Source organism: Chrysemys picta, chromosome 11 (genome assembly GCF_011386835.1).
Source record: "Chrysemys picta bellii isolate R12L10 chromosome 11, ASM1138683v2, whole genome shotgun sequence".
Classification (NCBI taxonomy): domain Eukaryota; kingdom Metazoa; phylum Chordata; order Testudines; family Emydidae; genus Chrysemys; species Chrysemys picta.
Window position 1 is genome coordinate 54,944,871 of NC_088801.1, and position 19,426 is coordinate 54,964,296.

A 19,426-nucleotide genomic window follows, 5' to 3' on the forward strand; every position below is an offset into this window, starting at 1 on the left:
AATATTTTAATGTGATCAGTTAACCTAGAGAGACAGAAAATCAGTAATGAAACAGACTTCAGTTGTTTCTGTTAACATACCAAACTATCATACACTGATTTCCATCCATCCTTCAGTCGCATAAAATCCTTACGAATGTTTCTGAAGTCTGGCAAATCATCTAGTCGACAAATTTCATCCCACGCCTTCTGAGGAAGCCAGGTGCAGGGATTAGAGAAGGGATTGTCCAGGCCTATGCCACCAGTTAGTAAAAACTTCCACTCATTTGCATTAATCTGCAGTAAAAGAGAGCACCACGAGACAGCTTAACAATGAAACCTAATGAGCGGACAAATACCGTATCAGCGCATGAAGTAGATAATTGATATACGTCTCTGGATTTCTGCACTAAAAGTGGGTAAAGCTTTCAGAGCAGTAATATTGGAGGTACACCTCCAAAAAGATTAAGTATTTGACTTCAATTTAATTAAAAATCTCATAGTCTGGAGTTGAATACTGTATAATTGAAATTTTAACTGAACCTGGTTTACAGCAGATGTGCACCAACCCTGAACCTTATTTTGACTAGTTTTTTCTTGAGCTGACAAATGGATAACTGTAGCTGGATTTTTTTTGACAAACCACCTTTGTTAAACACACATGTTTGTGATAACTTTGATACTTTCTGGGAATCAAAACTTATCAAGAGCTATGTATGGAAGCTAATGTGTTTCAAACTCTTTGGACCAAATTTCAGGTCTGAAAATGAAAACCAAATATTAGTCTCCAACAAGCCCTATCCCCTCGCCAACATTCTACCCAGTTGCAAATTCATTTGAGGGCTAGAACTTGTAAACCAAGGTCCCTGAAAGGAATTTTAAAAGATTGTCTGATTTAGTAGCTTTTCAGGTTTCTGCTCAACAAAAACTGCCACTGCTTCTCCTAGTTCTAAAATCAAGTACATTTCACTTCGCTGTATTCACTATTTAAAACACAGATTGCAGTACTATTCAAAATGTGCTAGGTGCTTTCTGAACACATAAAGGGACACAGGCCCTGTCCCAAAGAATTTACATTCTAATATATTTTATTAATTATAAATTAATACTGTTCCGCAGGGGATATAAATTAAAAGGGCTGCATTTTCCTATCAGTTTAAAACATTATTCTGCAAAATGACCAGGTACAACTTATTAGCCTTAAAAGACACAATTGTGTCAAAAGGGTTTGATTCTGAGAAATATATGTGTAATCTGTATTGAAGTAAACATATTTGGCATCATAAATGAATAAAATAGGCACTTTTTCCTCCTCCATCGTAACAATTAATGAGAAATGAAACTTCAATTTTGAAATGCTCCTAAAATTCATATTGTAAATTAATCAATTTCATCTATTCTAAATGGATAAAAGCTTTACAACTAATACAGGTATTGACAACCATCTAATAAAAAAAGTCTGTAGATAAATAACAACGTTGCAAAATATTTGCAATACTATAGGCTGGGTTTTATTTTGAATGAGATTTGAAAAATGGCTATTTAAGTTTGCTAGATCACTTTATATTTTATTCTATTGCTCTCTAATTGCTCACTAAAACATGTAAAACCAAAACACACCCAATCATGGCTTTTTACGTTACATGTTATATGTTCCTTTTTCAGGATATTGGTATGTCATTTAAATATATACAATACAAAATAGCAAATAACTTTAAAGTACTGACCAATTTTTCATGCTGCAGGAGATTTACATTTAAACAAAAAGAGAAGAGCAGCTTGTCCTTTTCAAAGAGTGAGCGGCAGATATTAACATAGAGTGAGTAAGTAAAATGATCCTTGAGAATCTTCAGCCTGCAAGTGTCAGAGAAAGAGAGAAGTTAAATTCATATCACTTTAAAGCCCATACACTTAAGCAACCCTATTGCAGCTCGCTTAGACCTCTGTTATTCTAATAAACTTTCTGGTCAATTACCCAAAAACAATCAAGGATCCTCATTAAACGTGTACACCAATTTGTGAGGAAAACAATGCAAAAACATTTCAACAGAATTACATTTTACTACTGACATAGATTTTTTTTGGAGGCTGCGGGGGGAGGGGAGAGCTGAACCTTCCTGTTGAAAAAAGCAGCAATAATCTTTTATTTATATTAATGAATTTTATAAAAAAGGGATTTGAGCAGATGATGGAGGAAAAGCAAGAGGAAGCTGAAGACATGTAGATACATGCTGGCCCAGAGAACTGTGAGGGGAGACTGCTGGACGAAGAAAACAGGATCTGATTTGGATATAGACAGACGGTAGACCTCTTTAATATTTTTAACAAAATAAATATTAATGGGAATTTGTGTCATTATGGGGGATTTTCCCAGATATTTATGGGACGACAAGTGCTACTAATAATGGTAGGGCCCAGATATTCCTAGTTGTGATAGCCTACAGATTTTTTCACCAGTCACTAAACCAACAAGAGGTGATGCCATTTTAGATTTAGTACTGGTAAGTAGTGAGGACCTTCTAGAAGAACTGATTAAAAAGGACAGCCCCCTTCCCCCTTGGCTCCTGACTGGAACTGGATGGCAATGACAGAGCCCCTTCCCTTCTGGTAAGATAAAGGGGCAGCCGGGCCAAATATAAATGAATGGCATCATGACCTGGCACACAGGATCACAACGCTACTCAAATTTGGCCCATTTTGTCCCCCCACACATACTTCTGCTATATTCACCAGACCTATTAGGAAATTTAAAAAAGTACGGAAGTGTTTAAAAGCTAGAGAAGGAGATTAAGTGTAGTCACTAGTGAGTGGATATAAAGGCATGGCTACTGGATGGAATCAACTGTGATTGCATATTGAAGAGAAGAGAATAGATAGAGTTATGAACAGTTGGGAGAGATTTGTTTACTAGAATCTAAAAATTCATTAAAAGTGGAAAGGGTATCTGCTAATTTGTTCCTATAGAAAGTTGTCTAGTTCATTTAGCTGATATGAGACTTGGTGAATAAAGGAGGGTAATATAATTGATGCCAATCAACATGGGTTTAAGGAAAATAGATCCTCTCAAACTAACTTATTTTTGGGGGTGGGGGTGTTACATGTTTAGTTGATAAAGTTAACAGAATTGATGTAGTAGTTTTATACTTCTGTAAGGGGTTTAACTTAGTACTGCATGACATTTTGATTAAAAAACGAGTACAATATAAAATTAACGATACATATTAAATCGATTAAAATCTGGCTAACTCAAAGGTCTCAAAACGTAATTGTAAATGGGGAATCATCATCTAGTGCACAGGTTTCTAGTGGGGCCCTTCTATTTTACATTTTTTAATCAATACCCTGGGAGAACCCATAGAATCGTCACTTATAAAGTTTGCAGATGACCCAAAGTTTGGGGGAGTGATAAATAATGAAGAGGACAGGTCATTGCTATAGAGCAATCTGGATCACTTAGAAAGAAGGCACATGCAAACAATATGCATTTCAAGATGGCTAGAATGTAAAAGTACACGCTAGGATCAAAAAATGTAGGTCAGACCTACAAGATGGGGGAGGGAAGACTCTATCCTGGGAAGCAGTGACAAAGATTTGGAGGTCATGTTGGATAATCAGCTGAACATAAGCTCTTCATGTGACACTGTAGCCAAAATGGCTAATGCAATCCTTGGATGCATAAACTGGGGAATCTCAAGTATGAGTAAAGAGGTTATACTATGTCTGTATTTGGCACTGGCGCGACAGCTGTTTGAATACTGTGTCCACAATTAGAGAAGGATATTGATAAATTGGAGCTTGTTCAGAGAGAGCCACAAGAATGATTAAAGGATTAGAAAACATGCCCCATACTGATAGAATCAAGCAGCTCAATCTATTTAGCTTAACAAAGAGAAGATTAATAGGTGTGTTGATGACAATCTGTACATACCTACATGGAGAACAAATATTTGATAATAGGCTCTTCAAGGTATAGTAAGATGCAATGACTAGAATTTGATGCTAAACCAATTCAGACTGGAAATAGGCATAAATTATTAACAGGGAGGGTAATTAAGCATTGGAACGATTTACTAAGTCATGACAGATTCTCCATCATTTGCAACTTTTAAATCAAGATTGGATTTTTTTTTCCTTTAAAATATCTGTGACAGATTGCACCTGCATGCAATATCTTTGGTGACCATATTGTATTATGCTTGTGAACAGTTTATGTATGATTGTATTGTATTTCATGGAGAAGGGTTACCGCAGTTCCCACAGGAACAGTATGCGGTGGGTGATTAATGCAAGTTACTAAGACTAAACAACTCCAGAGACATTCCATCCCTGGGGCTTGTTTGCATGTATTTGTTTTGGTATAAAAGGATGAGTTTGAACTGAGTCATGGCTTTCTTTCTGAGCCAGCAAACAGGCAGGACCTTCTGTCCAAAGAAGGGCACAACCCCTGCAGAAGGTTTCGAAAGACTTTGGCCTGCTAGAGCCACATAAGACAGATGAACAACTCCTAGTATGTTTGTGTGTGTTTAAATCTGTTTTTTATATGTTTTCTCTGTAATGCTTTTATTTTGAGAATAAATGTGCTTGGTTAGAAAGAGCTGTGTGGTAACTTTTAATTGATGGCAATATATTGTTCATAGCCCTTGGAAAGAAAGCAAAGCACAGGTGTTGGCCTTTTTGCAGACTGGCTTGCTGGGGATATGACAGTGTAAGGCAGGGAGTTATGCAACCTTAAATGAAGGGAGTGGGTCAAAGGTTATGGCTGGAGACGAGAGACTTGGTGGGAACTCCTGGAGTGGACTATGGAGGGAGGAATAGAGTTGCAGTTACCCTAAAACTGTGACATGCTCTTATCGAAAGGGAACTATTTTGGAGGAGTCCATGGCCTGTGCTATACAGGAGGTCAGAACAGGTGATCACAGTGGTCCCTTCGGGCCTTGGAATTTATTCATCTTATTTTTCAGTCTTCACAGTGTTGATTTAGTGTTTACTAAACAACTGATTTTCATTCTAATTGTAGTAAATAAGAAAACTATTGATCCACACTACAGTGATTGCCAAACATAAATGTATAGTCCCTTCTTTTGACACCAGTGTCTTGCAGTAGTCGATCTGTGGAGTATTGCAGGTTGGTTTTCAAGTTGATGACATGTACGGTGACCAGATGTATTGATTTTATAGGGACAGTCCCAATTTTTGGGTCTTTTTCTTATATAGGCTCCTATTGTCCCCCCACCTCCTGTCCCGATTTTTCACATTTGCTGTCAGAGTATACCTAGCTTCCATGTCATTAGGGTGACCAAAGTGTCACTTGCTTTATTTACACATATAAAGATCTCCTTAAATGAGATGATCAAACAGCATTCAGTGCAATCTGTCTTTCAAGGAATCTCAGCTCAACACCAATGGCCAGTTCCTAGGGAGAAATTTTGCCTAAGGAATGGACTTTATAGCCTAAGTTAGACAAAAAACTTTCCTGAAGCTCTCTCAGGCCCCTTTCTCCTGAAGTTGCCTCTACATCAAACTTTGCATACCCCCAAAACTAACTATAATTGCACATCTTCCCATGAATTAAAACTTGCTTGCACAATACAAAAAAAGAACTTGGAAAACAGTGTAACACCCCCCCCCCCATGGTAAACCTCGCCACAACAGTATAAATTTATCTGATGTAACATGCCTAAAGTTGAAGGAAATGATAGAAAATGAACAATGGAATGGACCGAAATAATTAAAACTGACTTTTCCAATGTAAAATACAAGCATCATCAAAAGCTATTAAGCAGCAAGATAGAATAGATCACAGGTCACTTCAAAGAATGTGGAAAATTGCTTTCTTCAAGATCAAATGGGCCACTGAATGAGAATTTATCTGTTGACATGGAAGAGCAGAACACTGATGAATTACAACCTTAAAAATATTCTTAACATTTTGGCCATATGTAATTTGACATATAGGTCTAGAGTTTTGACTAGCCTAATAAGAACATAGGCTTGCACATGGCTTAGGACCCCCTGCAAGTGTGCCAGGCACGAGTGGGAGAGCAAGCTGCATCCCAATAAGTGATGAAGTAAATTATTATCTGCTCACTTGCTATCTGCAAGCACAACTGTGAGTCACCATTTCTCTCTAGAGCTACTCCTGAGGCAGCTGCAACTCCATCATCTGTGAGGAACATAGCTTGGCTGTAGCTGAGGGACTAGCCCAATGTGTGGATTTCATTGGTGTGATGCACTGGAAGCATGTGTGCAACCCACTACTGGTGACGCAGGTGTGTAACTGAGAGTAGTAAACCTATTATTATTAGTTACATATTGCCAAAAATTTGCAGGGCAGTTTACAGACAACTACAGGTTCTAACCAAAACTGTGTTAAAATCTAAAAAAAGACAAGACACACACAGTTGGCAAAAGGGATACAGCATGAAAGCAAAGTGACTGGCCAATTACTGTGTGTCTTGCACGTATCTGTTAGTTCCACACAGGACTAAAATAGTAATAACTAAAATAAGAAATAATATAGAAAACAGCACTTACTAGCATATTGTACCCTCTTTATACCTGTAAACAAGTGGTCCTCAAGGAAAGACCAGATTAGAATATATGGATCTTTCTGCTTGGTGCAAGAGTACAAAACAGTATTCCAAGAGTAATTATAAATACAATATACTTTGGAGAAATGTCTGTGACACCTTCCTGAACAACAGTGAAAGCCAATGAACATTTTTTTTTTATTAAGTGAGAATGGAGAATTATCTTTCTTACCTTGTTTGTAACTCTTCTGATTTCTCTGAATTATCTATAGACATGACAAAAAGGTTAATAAACCACATAAGAGAATACTGGTACATTGGCTCAATGTTGGCTAAATCAGCAATTGAGAAAAACAGGATTGACGAATGAATAGAAATAGGACGGTAACCCATCCGGGTAGTATCAATCTTCTTTTCTGTCTCTTCAGCTATAGCTTGCTTCTCAGAAATCTCATTAGCCAGAACTTTGGAAGAAGATAATATCTTAATGGCAGTTTCATCCTCTAAAATATTTCCTTCTGAAGCTGAGAGAACTTCTAAAATCTTGTCTTCTATTTCTTTTAGTTGCCTAAAATAAAATACAATTTTTTCATACAACACATACATACATGCAATGCATATTCAAGATATGTAACCTGAGAATTAAAGACCTATTTTTGTTCTTAGCTTAATTTTTAAGAAAAATTATTTGTATTTTCTAAACACCTGTGGTCATACAGGACTCACTTATTCTTCTTACAAAGCAAAAATGACTCTAAGGGAATGCAGTGTGCAGCAGGTATAGTATAGCCAGCCTTCCTCCAACTTTGCAGACTTCCTGCTCTGTCTTCATGTGGAAAAGGGTCCTGTGGACACCCACTAAGTACAGTCGGACAGGCCAGACCAAATATGGCCCACTGTGAAGATTCATTTCTAAAAACATCAAGTAGAAGAACAAGTAGCAACCTTTGTCCCCAGCTCCTGCTCTCCCCAAAACCTGTTAAGACTCCTCAGAAAACAAAGCTATCAAGGGGACATTCAAAAATAGCGTTGAAGGACAAGAGATAGAGTCCCCAACCAAATAAATTATTCTGATACCTTTTATTCTCAGCTCCTTGCAAGATTAGGGCTTGTTTTTCTTCTTCAAGATCTGGTCTCTCTCTTGCTACTACAATTCCAAGAAGCTGATCTTGCATTCCTTCTGGAGTTATCATGAAGTTCAGTAAGGTTACCTGTAAATGAAAAGTGTTACAAAGCACAACACAATTAGAGACAGATCAAATTAAAGTATTGTTCCTCCTCCATGCTCAGGAAGTCTGCAAAAGACCATGCAAGAGCCTAAAACAGATGATCCTGAGGGCAGAAAAATTGAGGCTGAAGTTTCTACAATCCTCTGTGCTATGGAGTTTTTGTCCCACAGTTACAATAAGTAAGAAAGAAAAAGTCCATCTTATCTGTGAATTTTCTTTTCTTTCCTTCCTCCATGTAAGACAGCCTTCACAATAGGGCATTCCCCAGTTCCATAGCAAATGGAAGCAGACAAAAAACTCTGGCACTCAGTCTGGGCTTAGAATTACCCCTCAAAACAGAACTCTCCAGAATGATAGCTTTCAAAGTTGAAAAATACTAATTATAAAAAAGGTTAAAAAGTGCTATTCAACTCAAATCATTTACAATACAGCCTGGACAAAAAATGTAAGGATGTCCTAGAAGAACACGCTATTCTTCCAAATTACTTAACATGCAAGCAATAGCCAGAAAAACTATGGATATAATGCTCCAAGGGAGTGTACTCAAAAAAAAAAAAAAATCACAGATAAGACAGAATTTTCCCTTCTTCATCCCCTCCCCTCTGCTTCACAGAGGAAAGCAGAAAGCTGTAAATAAACCCTGGGAAGGGAGGAGGGATTTGACTATGCACAATTTGGATAGAAATTTAAGTGTTACAACAATCTAACAAATTTTGCATCTACAAAGGAGAGGCTGTTGACAGTCACCTTCTGAAAAAGTGTGAATAGAAGACTGCATAGAGCAGATCTCATTTTAAGATGTATATGATATTTCCACACATTAAATCACTGCTCCTTTCACAAAATGAGTGGTAACGTGTTAGGGAGGAGTTATACCCAAGGTTTTGAATGCCTGTACTATACGCACCTTTATCCACTTGATGGCCCTGTTCACATCCAATTTATGCCCTTCATTAGGATGTGTGGAATTAAACAGAATGAGAATACCACTTCCTACCATATGGTTATCCTGAGAAAGAAGTCCTTGTCATTTCAAAGAACTACCATGCTTGATAGAATATGCATAATTGAGGTTCCATAGAGAGCACGCCAAGCTCCAAAATTCAACTGGCCGAGCAGATGACAAGTAGAGAAGATACTGAGACACAGGAGAGGGGCATACTGACTGCAGGAGGCTAGAAAGATGGTTTTTATGATTTCTTGCAGCATAAAGGGCAATATCATGATAGGAATCTGCATACTACTGGAAGACTGATGAGCGTGGTGGTCTTATGATATCAGTTATGTAATGGTGATTAGCGATTTTCTTTGGTTTCTTACAGTGCAATACACATGCAGTCACAGACTTGTCTTTCCAAAAAGTGTTATCTTTGAGTCCAATGATCAGACCATCTTGTAGTAACTATAGAACATCTTTTACTTTAATTGACACTGCCTGATCCATCTCTCATAACAATATCTGAACCCCATTCAAGCAATTTGTAGATATCTTTTGAGAGTTTCATGTAATTTATTAGGAGGATGTTTATTACCTTCTTAGAATATCTGTGTGTCTGTTGTTCCCAGAGGCGATGTGGGGGGACAGGAGGGCATGCAGGGTCACATGCACCCCAGATTGCTTGGTCACATGTTATGGCCTGGCCCCCTCCCTGCAAAGCAGCTGAGCCAGTGATCTGTGCCAGGCAGGGAGAGGTAGGCCTACCTTGAAGCTCCTTTCCAAGAAAGGAAGTATTTTCAGACTTGTGAAACCCCAAGTTAAGAATTTGATAATTTTCTGGAGGAGCCCAGCTGGAGTCTTCTGACTCTTAGAAATGGCTACACTCATCTTGTTCTAATGTTTAATCTTGATGCTGGTCCCTGAAGGAGTATCAGTTTTAAAGGGAACAACTAGTAAGGTAAGAGAGCCTGAAGTTTCTCTCACTGGAAGGAGAAAGGGCCTTCTCTCCTCCATGGCCTCTCAGACTGCTTTGTCCCTATGCTCCCTAAAGTGCTTACCAACAGAATATTTGGAAGGATGTCATCAGAAGCAAGTGATCTCCAGATTCTTCCATGCTGCTACATGGAGACTTGGAATGTACAGAAAATCTTACATCAAGTGAAGCATTGGTCCCGAAAGAAGCTGTTACAGAAATATAGTTTACAATAGATTTTATGTGGGTTTTTCCACAAAATTGTTCCAGTGGCCTCCCATTCAAGATACGTCCTACAAAAGAAGAGGGTGCAGCCAATAATATGATGGCTGAGGCCACTGCGTTCAAGATTTGTTTAAGTGATGATTCCATTCTCCTGGGATATTCATTCTTCGCAGCTTTACACCAAGCCCCTCCCAGGCCTTCTTGCCCGGAGACTTTCCCTGCTTTGGCAGGCCACGTTCTATCTAGCTAGAGTCTTTTTCTCCCTGGTATCTCAGGGTCCTCAGCAGGAACCTTCCTGCTCTCTACAGCCTTCTCCAGGCCTTTGCTAAAACTCTGATGTCTCAGTGTCAGACCTGCCGGCCTGGAGTCTTTTAAGCCCCTCCCAGTGTCTTGGAACTCCAGCTAAGTTGTTTAATGAAAGTCCACCCCTTCCAGGGTATACCTGTCCAAAAAGACCAATGCAATAATCCCACAGAGTCTTTGCCTCAACCCCTCCATCCTGAGGATTTAGTCCATCTTCTACTCAGACATTAGTTTTTAGCCCTTCCTGTGTTCATTTTTCAGCCTCTGCCCATCGGCTCCTTGGGTCACTGCTTGCTCTTTTCCTGAGCAATCCCTTCCAGGATTTTCATCCTGGAGTCTTCATTCTCTCCCCCACAACCGTCTTCCCCCAGAGATAGAGTACCTTTGCTTCATCCTGTTGGAAAGATAAGAGGACCTAGGGAAATTTTTTCTACTGCATTTTAAAACCCACAGCAGTGACTCTCAGAGCCAAGGTCTACAGACTTGAACAGGTGTATACACTCTATAAATTCAAGCGTGGGCTGGAGTTCATGCCAGTCACCTTGTGGCAGGGAACTTCCATCTCTCTCCCCCACTCCTTGACAATAAAAGGCCAGATATGGGTGAAGAGGGGTGTTCAGAGTCAATTACCCAAGAGTGGTAACTCTCTGTGTACGGAATCATTGAAGACTGGTGATGAATAGGTAAATATGATCAATTGTTGACACAAGTGATAATGTGTAAAAGATTTATATATAACCAAAGTTGTACATACAAATGAAGACCATTACTGAACACAAGGAAAGTTTGTTTTTTTGTATTAGATATAGGACTTGAGTTTCCACTTCATTACATGAGTTTGATGCTGGTATAACTCCATTAAAATCAACAGAGTTCAACTATTATAAAACTGGTGCAACACAATGGAAATTCAGGGCCTGAAATATTATTGTCTTATTTAACTTGTTATGATACATGTATCAGATTTTTAAACTTTTTCTTGTCAAGTCATTTCTAAATTTATATGTAGCATAATAGTTTTTGGTTTTGTATTTTTTTTTTATATTTCATCTTTGCTTTTTAACTTGTACCTACATATTTTCATCTTTGATAAAAAAATCAATGTGTGGGTCCTTTGAGGTGTAATAAAGCAAAGAGAGGTTCTTTATTTTCATTAATTTCTATTTCTACCCTTTCTTCCTATGTCAGTGCTCCTTGTCAGTTAGAAATTAAGTTATTGTCCCAATCTACTGATTTTCAAATTACCGGTAGTTTTAAGACAAATTTCAGATCTAGTTTTCAGGGCTTCATGCTCTAATAGAAGCAACATTCAGCCTAATTGTATGTCTGTGACTCACTAACGTACAAAACTCTTTAAAAGTTACAGTGAATAAAAAGTGTAATAGAGCTTTTGAGTAACTGCAAGGAGCAAGAAAACACTAACCTTATTCTATGAAGCAGGAAATATACCTCTGCTCCCTAACTTGCAACAACCACAATAACTCATTTAGTTCCTTATAGTTTGATGATTGACAAGGGAAGTCTGATGTGAGTGGTTAAAGCTACTGTTATCACATTATAAAAACCTGGAAAAACTATATGGTGGAAACAGGAATAATTTTGTCACTTCTCTGTAAATTTGTATTCTTGTATATATCCAAGGCACAAAGCCTGGCACTGCTTGAAGTCCTGCCAACAGCAGTCACCATAGAACCAACTCTCTAGAAGATTTTAGAAGCCCAATTTGTAGCCTGTATGTGCATGGGGCTCCAAACTCCCAGTAGATATTTCTATGCAGAAAAGCAAATCAGTAAAATTGGCACAAAAAGTCATGAACTGGGGAGGAAGTTAAATACCAAAAAGTAATGTTTAGATTAAATTCTTCAGAGTATGAATGACTGTTTTGTGAACAGTAATGTTTTGTCAACTCTAATATCTGCAGTTAGAGATTACTCAGAGATGATGCCAATATTGTCAAAGAAAGAGAAGGAAAAAAACAAAAACAACTTAGATACCAGGAACTCTTTTCTGCCTGCAGCTTACAGGGGAAGTAATGTTAATATTCAAACAAAACTCATTGATTTTCAAATCTCTCACCTTAACAGATGTTTCAGGAAGATAGTGTGGGTTTCTCAGCTTCGTTGTAATATAAAAGCGAAAGTCAGGAGCATATTCAATGGTGGAGTCCCCAAGACGGATGCATATACTACCAGACTGCTTAAATGTTTGTTTGAGTAGAAGTGGTTCTAGGATAGGGTCCAGTTCTTCTCCAACATTTTCCAGCAGCACTTGAACACAACAATAACTAGGTTTTGATTCATTTTCTTGGCAAGAGAGATCTCTGTTAAATGTGTACTTATGAAGTGCAAACAGGTACTATTTCCACAATACAAATATGGGTCTAAAAGGATGTGGTAGAAATATGGTAAAACATTTTTAAATAATTTTTTTAAAAGTTCAAGGAAGTTTATATTTGCTTTGTGATATGTATCAAATTTGAATGGGGCAATGAAGATTCTCTGAACTGTAGTATTGTTTGAGTACACTAGCGTTTCAAAGGGTCCTAAAAGAATTAGTCACTCAAATCTTATTGAATGTCAATGGCATTGGGGCTCCTAATCCCAATTTTGAAATCTATTTTTGTTCCCCCTATAGCAGTGGTTCTCAAACTAGGGCCGCCACTTGTTCAGGGAAAGACTCTGGGGGGCCAGGCTGGTTTGTTTATCTGCCGCTGGTTTGTTTGACGGATCACAGCGGCGCGGGCTGAGGGACATACTGGCCGCCGCTTCCCACAGCCCCCATTGGCCTGGAGCGGCGACCCGCGGCCACTGGGAGCTGCGATCGGCCGAACCTGAGGATGCGGCAGGTAAACAAACCGGCCCGGCCCGCCAGGGGCTTTCCCTGAACAAGCGGCAGCCCTAGTTTGAGAACCACTGTCCTATAAGGAATTTAAAGGATATATGAGATGTTTCTTTACTTGTAGTTAAATTTTTCATTAAAAACAACAATAGAAATAACTCAAATAGTTAACTGTAAGTAATAATTTTCTGATTCTGTTACCTTGGATGAGATATGGTATATAAGAATGTCAGTAAAAGTATTACACTGAATACTATCTATTTGTAAAATAAGCAGAGCCATGCAGGAACAGACAATTTGACAGAAAGTGTGTTTTACATTTTTTGGAAGGTAAAAGTAGAATTATTGTAACATGAAAACAAGTATATGGCAAAATCTCAAACAATTAAAGGAGCCAAATTAAAGAGAGGATTTCAAATTGATATTTGAGATGAAAAATCTCACAACCTGCTGTGACTTCAATTACTAAAGATTTAATTTGATTAACTATCAATAAACGCTGGATAACAAAATCTCCCTTTTTCTATGAATCTGACAATATTTGGTACTTTTATCATCCTTATTTTTGAGTTAATTGTGCCCTCTCCAGGTTTTTTCGGAAATCTACACTTTCATTACTCAATCACTTACCAGGAGTGCCGAACTGAATGCAGTTTTCCAGTGTTCTCACAAATTCAGGGTCACTGAGTTTAATTATGTGCAAACTGTTGGTTTTTTCCATATTCTTTACCCATTTGTTTGCTTGGCCCTGGGGATCTATCATCAGAGGCCATCTTCTTGCATTTCTGGAGGGGGAAAAAATGGAGATATCTAAACTTTCAGAACTAGATTATATACCCTTAAAATGTTTACCGTAAGCTTGACTTTAATGCAGTTTACTTTATGGTGCCATTTAAACACAACCTTCTAATCTATTTTGTAAAATACTTAGGGACAAATTCTGCCTTCAGATGCTCGTGTGAGAGTCCCACTGACTCGAACAGACCCTTTGATCACAAAAATAATTAAAATATTTCTAGGTGCATACTTAGAATAAAGTTTCATCTGATTTAATTTTACAAATCTTTTAAGTTTAAAGATCTATATTGTACTTGTAGCATTTTGAACAGCTGTAATATATTCATGATACAAATAACTCGGAAATTTCTAATGAATGAACTCAGTTTTCTATCAAAGATAGATTTTACATCTAACATAACAGAAATGAAGCAGATAGTCAAGCAAATTCAGACTTAGCAAAAGTGGGTGCAACTCTTGAATTTGAGCTCTTATCTCAAGAGTATAGCAGCCATGCTTTAAAACTTTTGAATTTTGCCTTACATAAACGACATTCTGCTGAAAGCATAGTCCTGGAGCGTCCAGCAACAATGTTGGACTGCCTCTGAATTCCACAAGTGCAGGGTATTAATCTATTAGAGCTTCAGAATAACAGTCTCATTTCATAGAGCTGAACATTTCCTGCTGCTAGTCTACTCCAAGTTTACTCTACCAAGAGGTATCCAAGATTTGCTCTGTTTTAATTACTGATTGATCATTTACAAGTAAAATTACTACGTGTTCATAAAATGTAGTTTATTGCAACCTTCTAACATCAAAAAAGTTCAATCCCTTTACTGCAACTCATGAAAATTAAGAGGGGAGTGAATTACTTTACACACTAGAAGGCTTGAAAAAAGTATATAGCAAAAAAAATAGAAACAGTCTTGTTTTTGTTTCGTTTAATTGTTGAACTTGCCATACAGTAATATGTGTCCAAAAAAGTAATAACTGAAAAGTATGCTGTAAGAAGCTATTTCATGAAAGCTAGCAGGTGTGAATTTCCTACTTACGAGATAATGATACCGTTATCAATAGAAAACATGTCAGATGGTAATCCAGCAATGTTCCAAGCTCTGATTTTAACAGGTTCTCCCAAAGTATTTGTTAGGGAAAAATCATCTGAGCAAGGAATATCTCTCATTTTACATAGTGATGTCCACTCATTTGTTTGATTCTAGAAGACAAGAATGCAAATGTTAACTAAAGTTTTGTCTGTTCCCTATTACATTTATAAGATTTATAAAACTGTCAATACATTTATCTATATTTTTTTCAACTCTTTCCCCCAAACCATTGCTACAGTAAAGTCATTTCTGTACTTGTCTAAACACTAAAAAAAACACACATAAGAAACAATAACCACTGTTCATGTAGAACATACAGGACTAATTCTGTCAGCCAGGCTGAGTTGCACTCGGTGCAAGAAAGAAGAGATGAAGCAACATATCTGGCTTTAGGCTACATTTGCATTCCCTTGATCTTGGGGTCAGTTCTACACAGGATGCCTTTCTGGCAGCTGAGGATTGCTATGTCGTAGGGATGCTCCAGACACATGCCGTTTTCAGACACATACCACACAAGGGCCTGGAGAATAGATGATGTAGGAGTTGTTATGACAGCTTTTTGCCACTGGAGGATTTCCCTACATAATGGGAACCTACTGGGTCTGGATCTGCCGGCATTTGAGGGGAGTTTTGTTTATATTTTAAATAGAACATGTTTTAAATTTGTGCCAATTAGTCAAACATCACTTTGAGCGTACACTACTTTCCCTAGCTAAACATAAGATTTTATTCCTAAGCTAATCAGATTTTAATAATGGTCTGTGAATTCTTAGCCGAGGCAAACATTTTCAGCTAATGCAGATTTGTCAACTGCAGCCTTTTATTTTTCAATGATACATTAGTGACAATAGCAATAGTACAATATTTATTCCTACACAAAAAACTTCATTCACTTGAAATGAAGGTTACTCAAGAGCATTTCCTCTTAATGCAATTTAAAAAAAAGAAATTACCAGTTAAGGCAACAATAATAGCCACAGCGGCCCCAATTCACATGACTTACTGCCCAAACATCCTAACATCCAAATACACTCCATCTCCTCATCTCCACAGAAAAAATCCCTTTCAATTCCAACAAATAACAAATCACAATGCACACATCCAATTCTTCACAATCCCAATCAAATGCAGAACCTGAAATTTGATCACAGTGCCCTTCAGAGCTGAAGCCCCAAGACACCTCTTCTCCGCTGGGTAGAAGCCCCTATGCCACCACCCCGCTGCAAAGCAGAGGTCTCAAGCTCTGCCTCCCCCTCTCCCCCCTCCCACCCCCCAAATCTGGCAGGTGGCAAATGAGCCACTGTAGTGTTTAAAGTGTAGATAAAGCCTAAGACAAATGGACTGTTTTACATGGAATTGAGACACAACCTTGACTGTAAGCTTTGGATTAGGCCAAAGTATTTTATTGTCCTTACAAAACACAGCACTCTAAACAAAAGAGTGAACAGCAAAGCCTGAATTTTATTCATGTCCCTTTCCAAGGCAACAGCAATCACAAATTTAGAATGAAAGGAAATGATTTTCAGTGGATAGAGAACATCCACAGAGATGTCAATTGAAGGCTCTAGTACTTTATTCAAAACCAAGGTGCCAAAAAGATATAAAAGCTTCGTTCCTTGAAAAACTGGAGGAAATAAAGGAATTAGCTTCCTGAGAAACTGCAAAATGAGCAAATGTGAAAGTACTATCCAGAGTCTCAGGAAAGACTGAAACAGCCACCCAATGAATACATAACGATAACACAGACAATGACAAAGAGGCCATATATATATATTAAAATAAAAAATAGCTGTCAGGAAGTCACAGCTCCTGTTATACAAAGAAGGAAACACGTTAGTTTCATATCAGACAATGAGTGCCCACAACCAGCCCCATAAGGCTACACTAAACTAAACTTCTTGAGTAAAACCAGTAAAACTTAGTTATTGCTAAACAAATAAGGACATAACTGCCTTTGCTTCTCAGAACTGGCATGAAGGATCCCCCAATCACCACTTTTAAGAACCCCAATCATCTTTTACCAAAGGTCTAATACCTAGCCCTACTATATATGCCTGATAAATGGCTGCTTTCATCCAATACAGAATTACATTCTCTCAAAATTCAGTAACTGAGAACAGGAGAAAACTGCTGGCAAAATAAGATCTTGCAAAGTAAAACACTAAAAAAAAAATTCAAAATATGGAAATGATGAACAAAATAAAGTTTGAGAGATGTGACAGAATTTTCTAAAGAAAGAAAGATAAGGGAAATACAGTAAAAGTAGTTAAGTGGAGATAAGGGGAAAAAAAGATTTAGGCTCAAATGTTAGACTCAATTTTCAAAAGTGGTCATTGATTTTAGATGTCTCTATTTTTGGGTGTCTAACTTGTGACAACCTGGGATTGATTTTCAGCTGTGTTGAGCAATCATTTCTTCAGCTGAAGCCTCGAGAGATCCAGCTGCTCAGCAAATCTGAACATAAGAGCAAAAGTGCATCAAATTAGGCATCCAAAAATGGAGGCATCCAAAATGAATAGCTAGTAGAAAATTTTGACCTCAGGTCCTAATCCTGTAGTTATTTTACACACACAACTTCCATTTATGTCAATGGGAACTAAGCACACAAATTTATTATATTTAGTGATATATATAGTGATATTAAGTCCACTTTATCTCCCTGCTTCTCCTTGTTCTAAAGAATTATTTCACTTTAAATACGTTTACACTCGAGTTGCTGACCAGTGATTCTGCAGACACAGGACCTGTTCCTGCTCCCACAGAACTTAGTGTGAATCTATCCATTGACTAGAATGGTATCAGGTCATGCCATGAGGCCATGGGGCATAAAGTTACTTGCAGTCACTTTACAGATATTTGAGAAAACCAACCACAAGGTTCATGTATTTTACAATTAATTTTGTTAGGAAATAGTAAAGAAATATGAAGGAAGAATTTCCCGGAGGTCTTCTAAGTGAAGTTCAAAGTCTTACACACACAGACACACACCTATTTTTTCAATTCTTGAAAATTTTGAAGTCAATTAAAACATGTTTTTAAAAATCTAAATATTTTAACAGGAGAAAAAATGTTTGGTTGGTTTAATACAAAAACATTTAGATAAAACAACTGTATTCATTACTTGTCTATAGCTGGATGTGAAGGCTCCCAGGTAAGCCACAATTCCTGAAGAAATTAGGATATCTCCGGTCAAATTGATGTACTGCCTCCCCAGCTCCAAAGCAGACTGGTTCCAGCGAGTTTTCTCACCACCAAGGCCTCCAATCAATTGTTCTGCTCTCTGTAGCTTTTTGCTGCACAGGTCAACCTCAAAAACAAAAAATAAATTGCATATAATGGCAGCACTTGTGCTGCAGATTATTTACATGTTTTGATTTACGTCATACGAAGAACAGCCAGGCGACATCCTGAAATTATTTACCTGTATGCACCAATTTTTTTAAAATTTCAGCAAACAAAAACTTAATTAAATGTTTAAAAGTCTGAAGAAGGAAAATAATTTGTGCGACAGATTCTCTTGCTTACTTGTACAGAGACAAAGTCCATGACATTTAAGAGTTACTGTTTCCTCCAAATAAACTATGAAGTTCATATAAAACATTGAACTCCTAATAGCTTTGTATGTGATATAGAAAATATCAATATTTGAGGAAGTTACCCAGCGCTCATGTTCCTTCTCTCATAAAACATCCTTATGAATTCACATTCTAGGTTGCTTTTTAATCAAGCAGTCTTTTAAAGTATTTTTAACAACAGGGATGATTTAATAATAATTTAATTCAATTCTTTTACATTCATTTCTCGACTGTGGGGGGTTGGGGCTCTGCAGAATCCCCACCAGCCTCCAATTCAAGTTGTTTACCATGTCCTATCTGGATTCCAAACGCGGGTGTGCATGCATGCCATGAGCCGGAACTGTTCATAGTAGTGTCCATGTGTTGGCCGCATGGCACATCCAAGGTTTTAAGAGAACGCTCCAGTTCCCCCTTATCCAGCAACAGAGGGGCCTGGAGCAGAGAGGAAGGAGGGCAGGATTGGAATCCAGATAAGGACCGCACAACTTGAAGAACCTCCACTTACAGTAAGTAACCTTCTCTTCTTCGAGTGCTGGTCCCTATGTGGATTCCAAACGCGGGAGGGTAGTGAGCAGTGGTCAGGAAGGAGGTGGGTGAGAGGGCTCTCAAAAAGATCAAGTCTGTAGGACAGCATGACCAACTGCAGAACCCGTTGTTGTGGAGGAAGCAATGGCACAATGAGTGGAGAAGGTGTGGACAGAGGACCAAGTGGCAGTTCAACGTATGTCCTGCTACGGAATGTCCACGAGGAAGGCTGACATGGCGGCATATGCCCATGTGGAGTGAGCTGTGATTCCCAGCAAGAGTGGAGTGTCTGATAGCTCATAGCAGGTCTCGATGCAGCTGGAGAACCACTTAGAGAGACATTGTGAGGAGAGGGCAGAGCTGTGGCAGCACTCCGCGATGGCAACAAAGAGCCAGGGGATGCGCAGAAGGCGCGGGTGCGATGGAGATA

At 38.2% G+C, this 19,426-nt stretch overlaps 1 protein-coding gene across 2 annotated transcripts in view; it reads right to left on the reverse strand.

Moving 5' to 3' along the window:
- The window catches only part of DNAH7 (dynein axonemal heavy chain 7), a 243,870-nt gene that overhangs the window by 33,854 nt on the left and 190,590 nt on the right, over positions 1-19,426 (reverse strand). For both annotated transcript variants that reach the window (XM_042851669.2, XM_005294268.5), the window contains exons 45-52: positions 18,018-18,203; positions 14,843-15,006; positions 13,644-13,798; positions 12,252-12,442; positions 7,586-7,719; positions 6,741-7,076; positions 1,706-1,832; positions 81-275 (exon numbers count right to left, since the gene is read on the reverse strand). In XM_042851669.2, the coding sequence (XP_042707603.2) occupies positions 81-275; positions 1,706-1,832; positions 6,741-7,076; positions 7,586-7,719; positions 12,252-12,442; positions 13,644-13,798; positions 14,843-15,006; positions 18,018-18,203 (1,488 nt within the window). The remainder of the gene's footprint in view (positions 1-80; positions 276-1,705; positions 1,833-6,740; positions 7,077-7,585; positions 7,720-12,251; positions 12,443-13,643; positions 13,799-14,842; positions 15,007-18,017; positions 18,204-19,426) is intronic.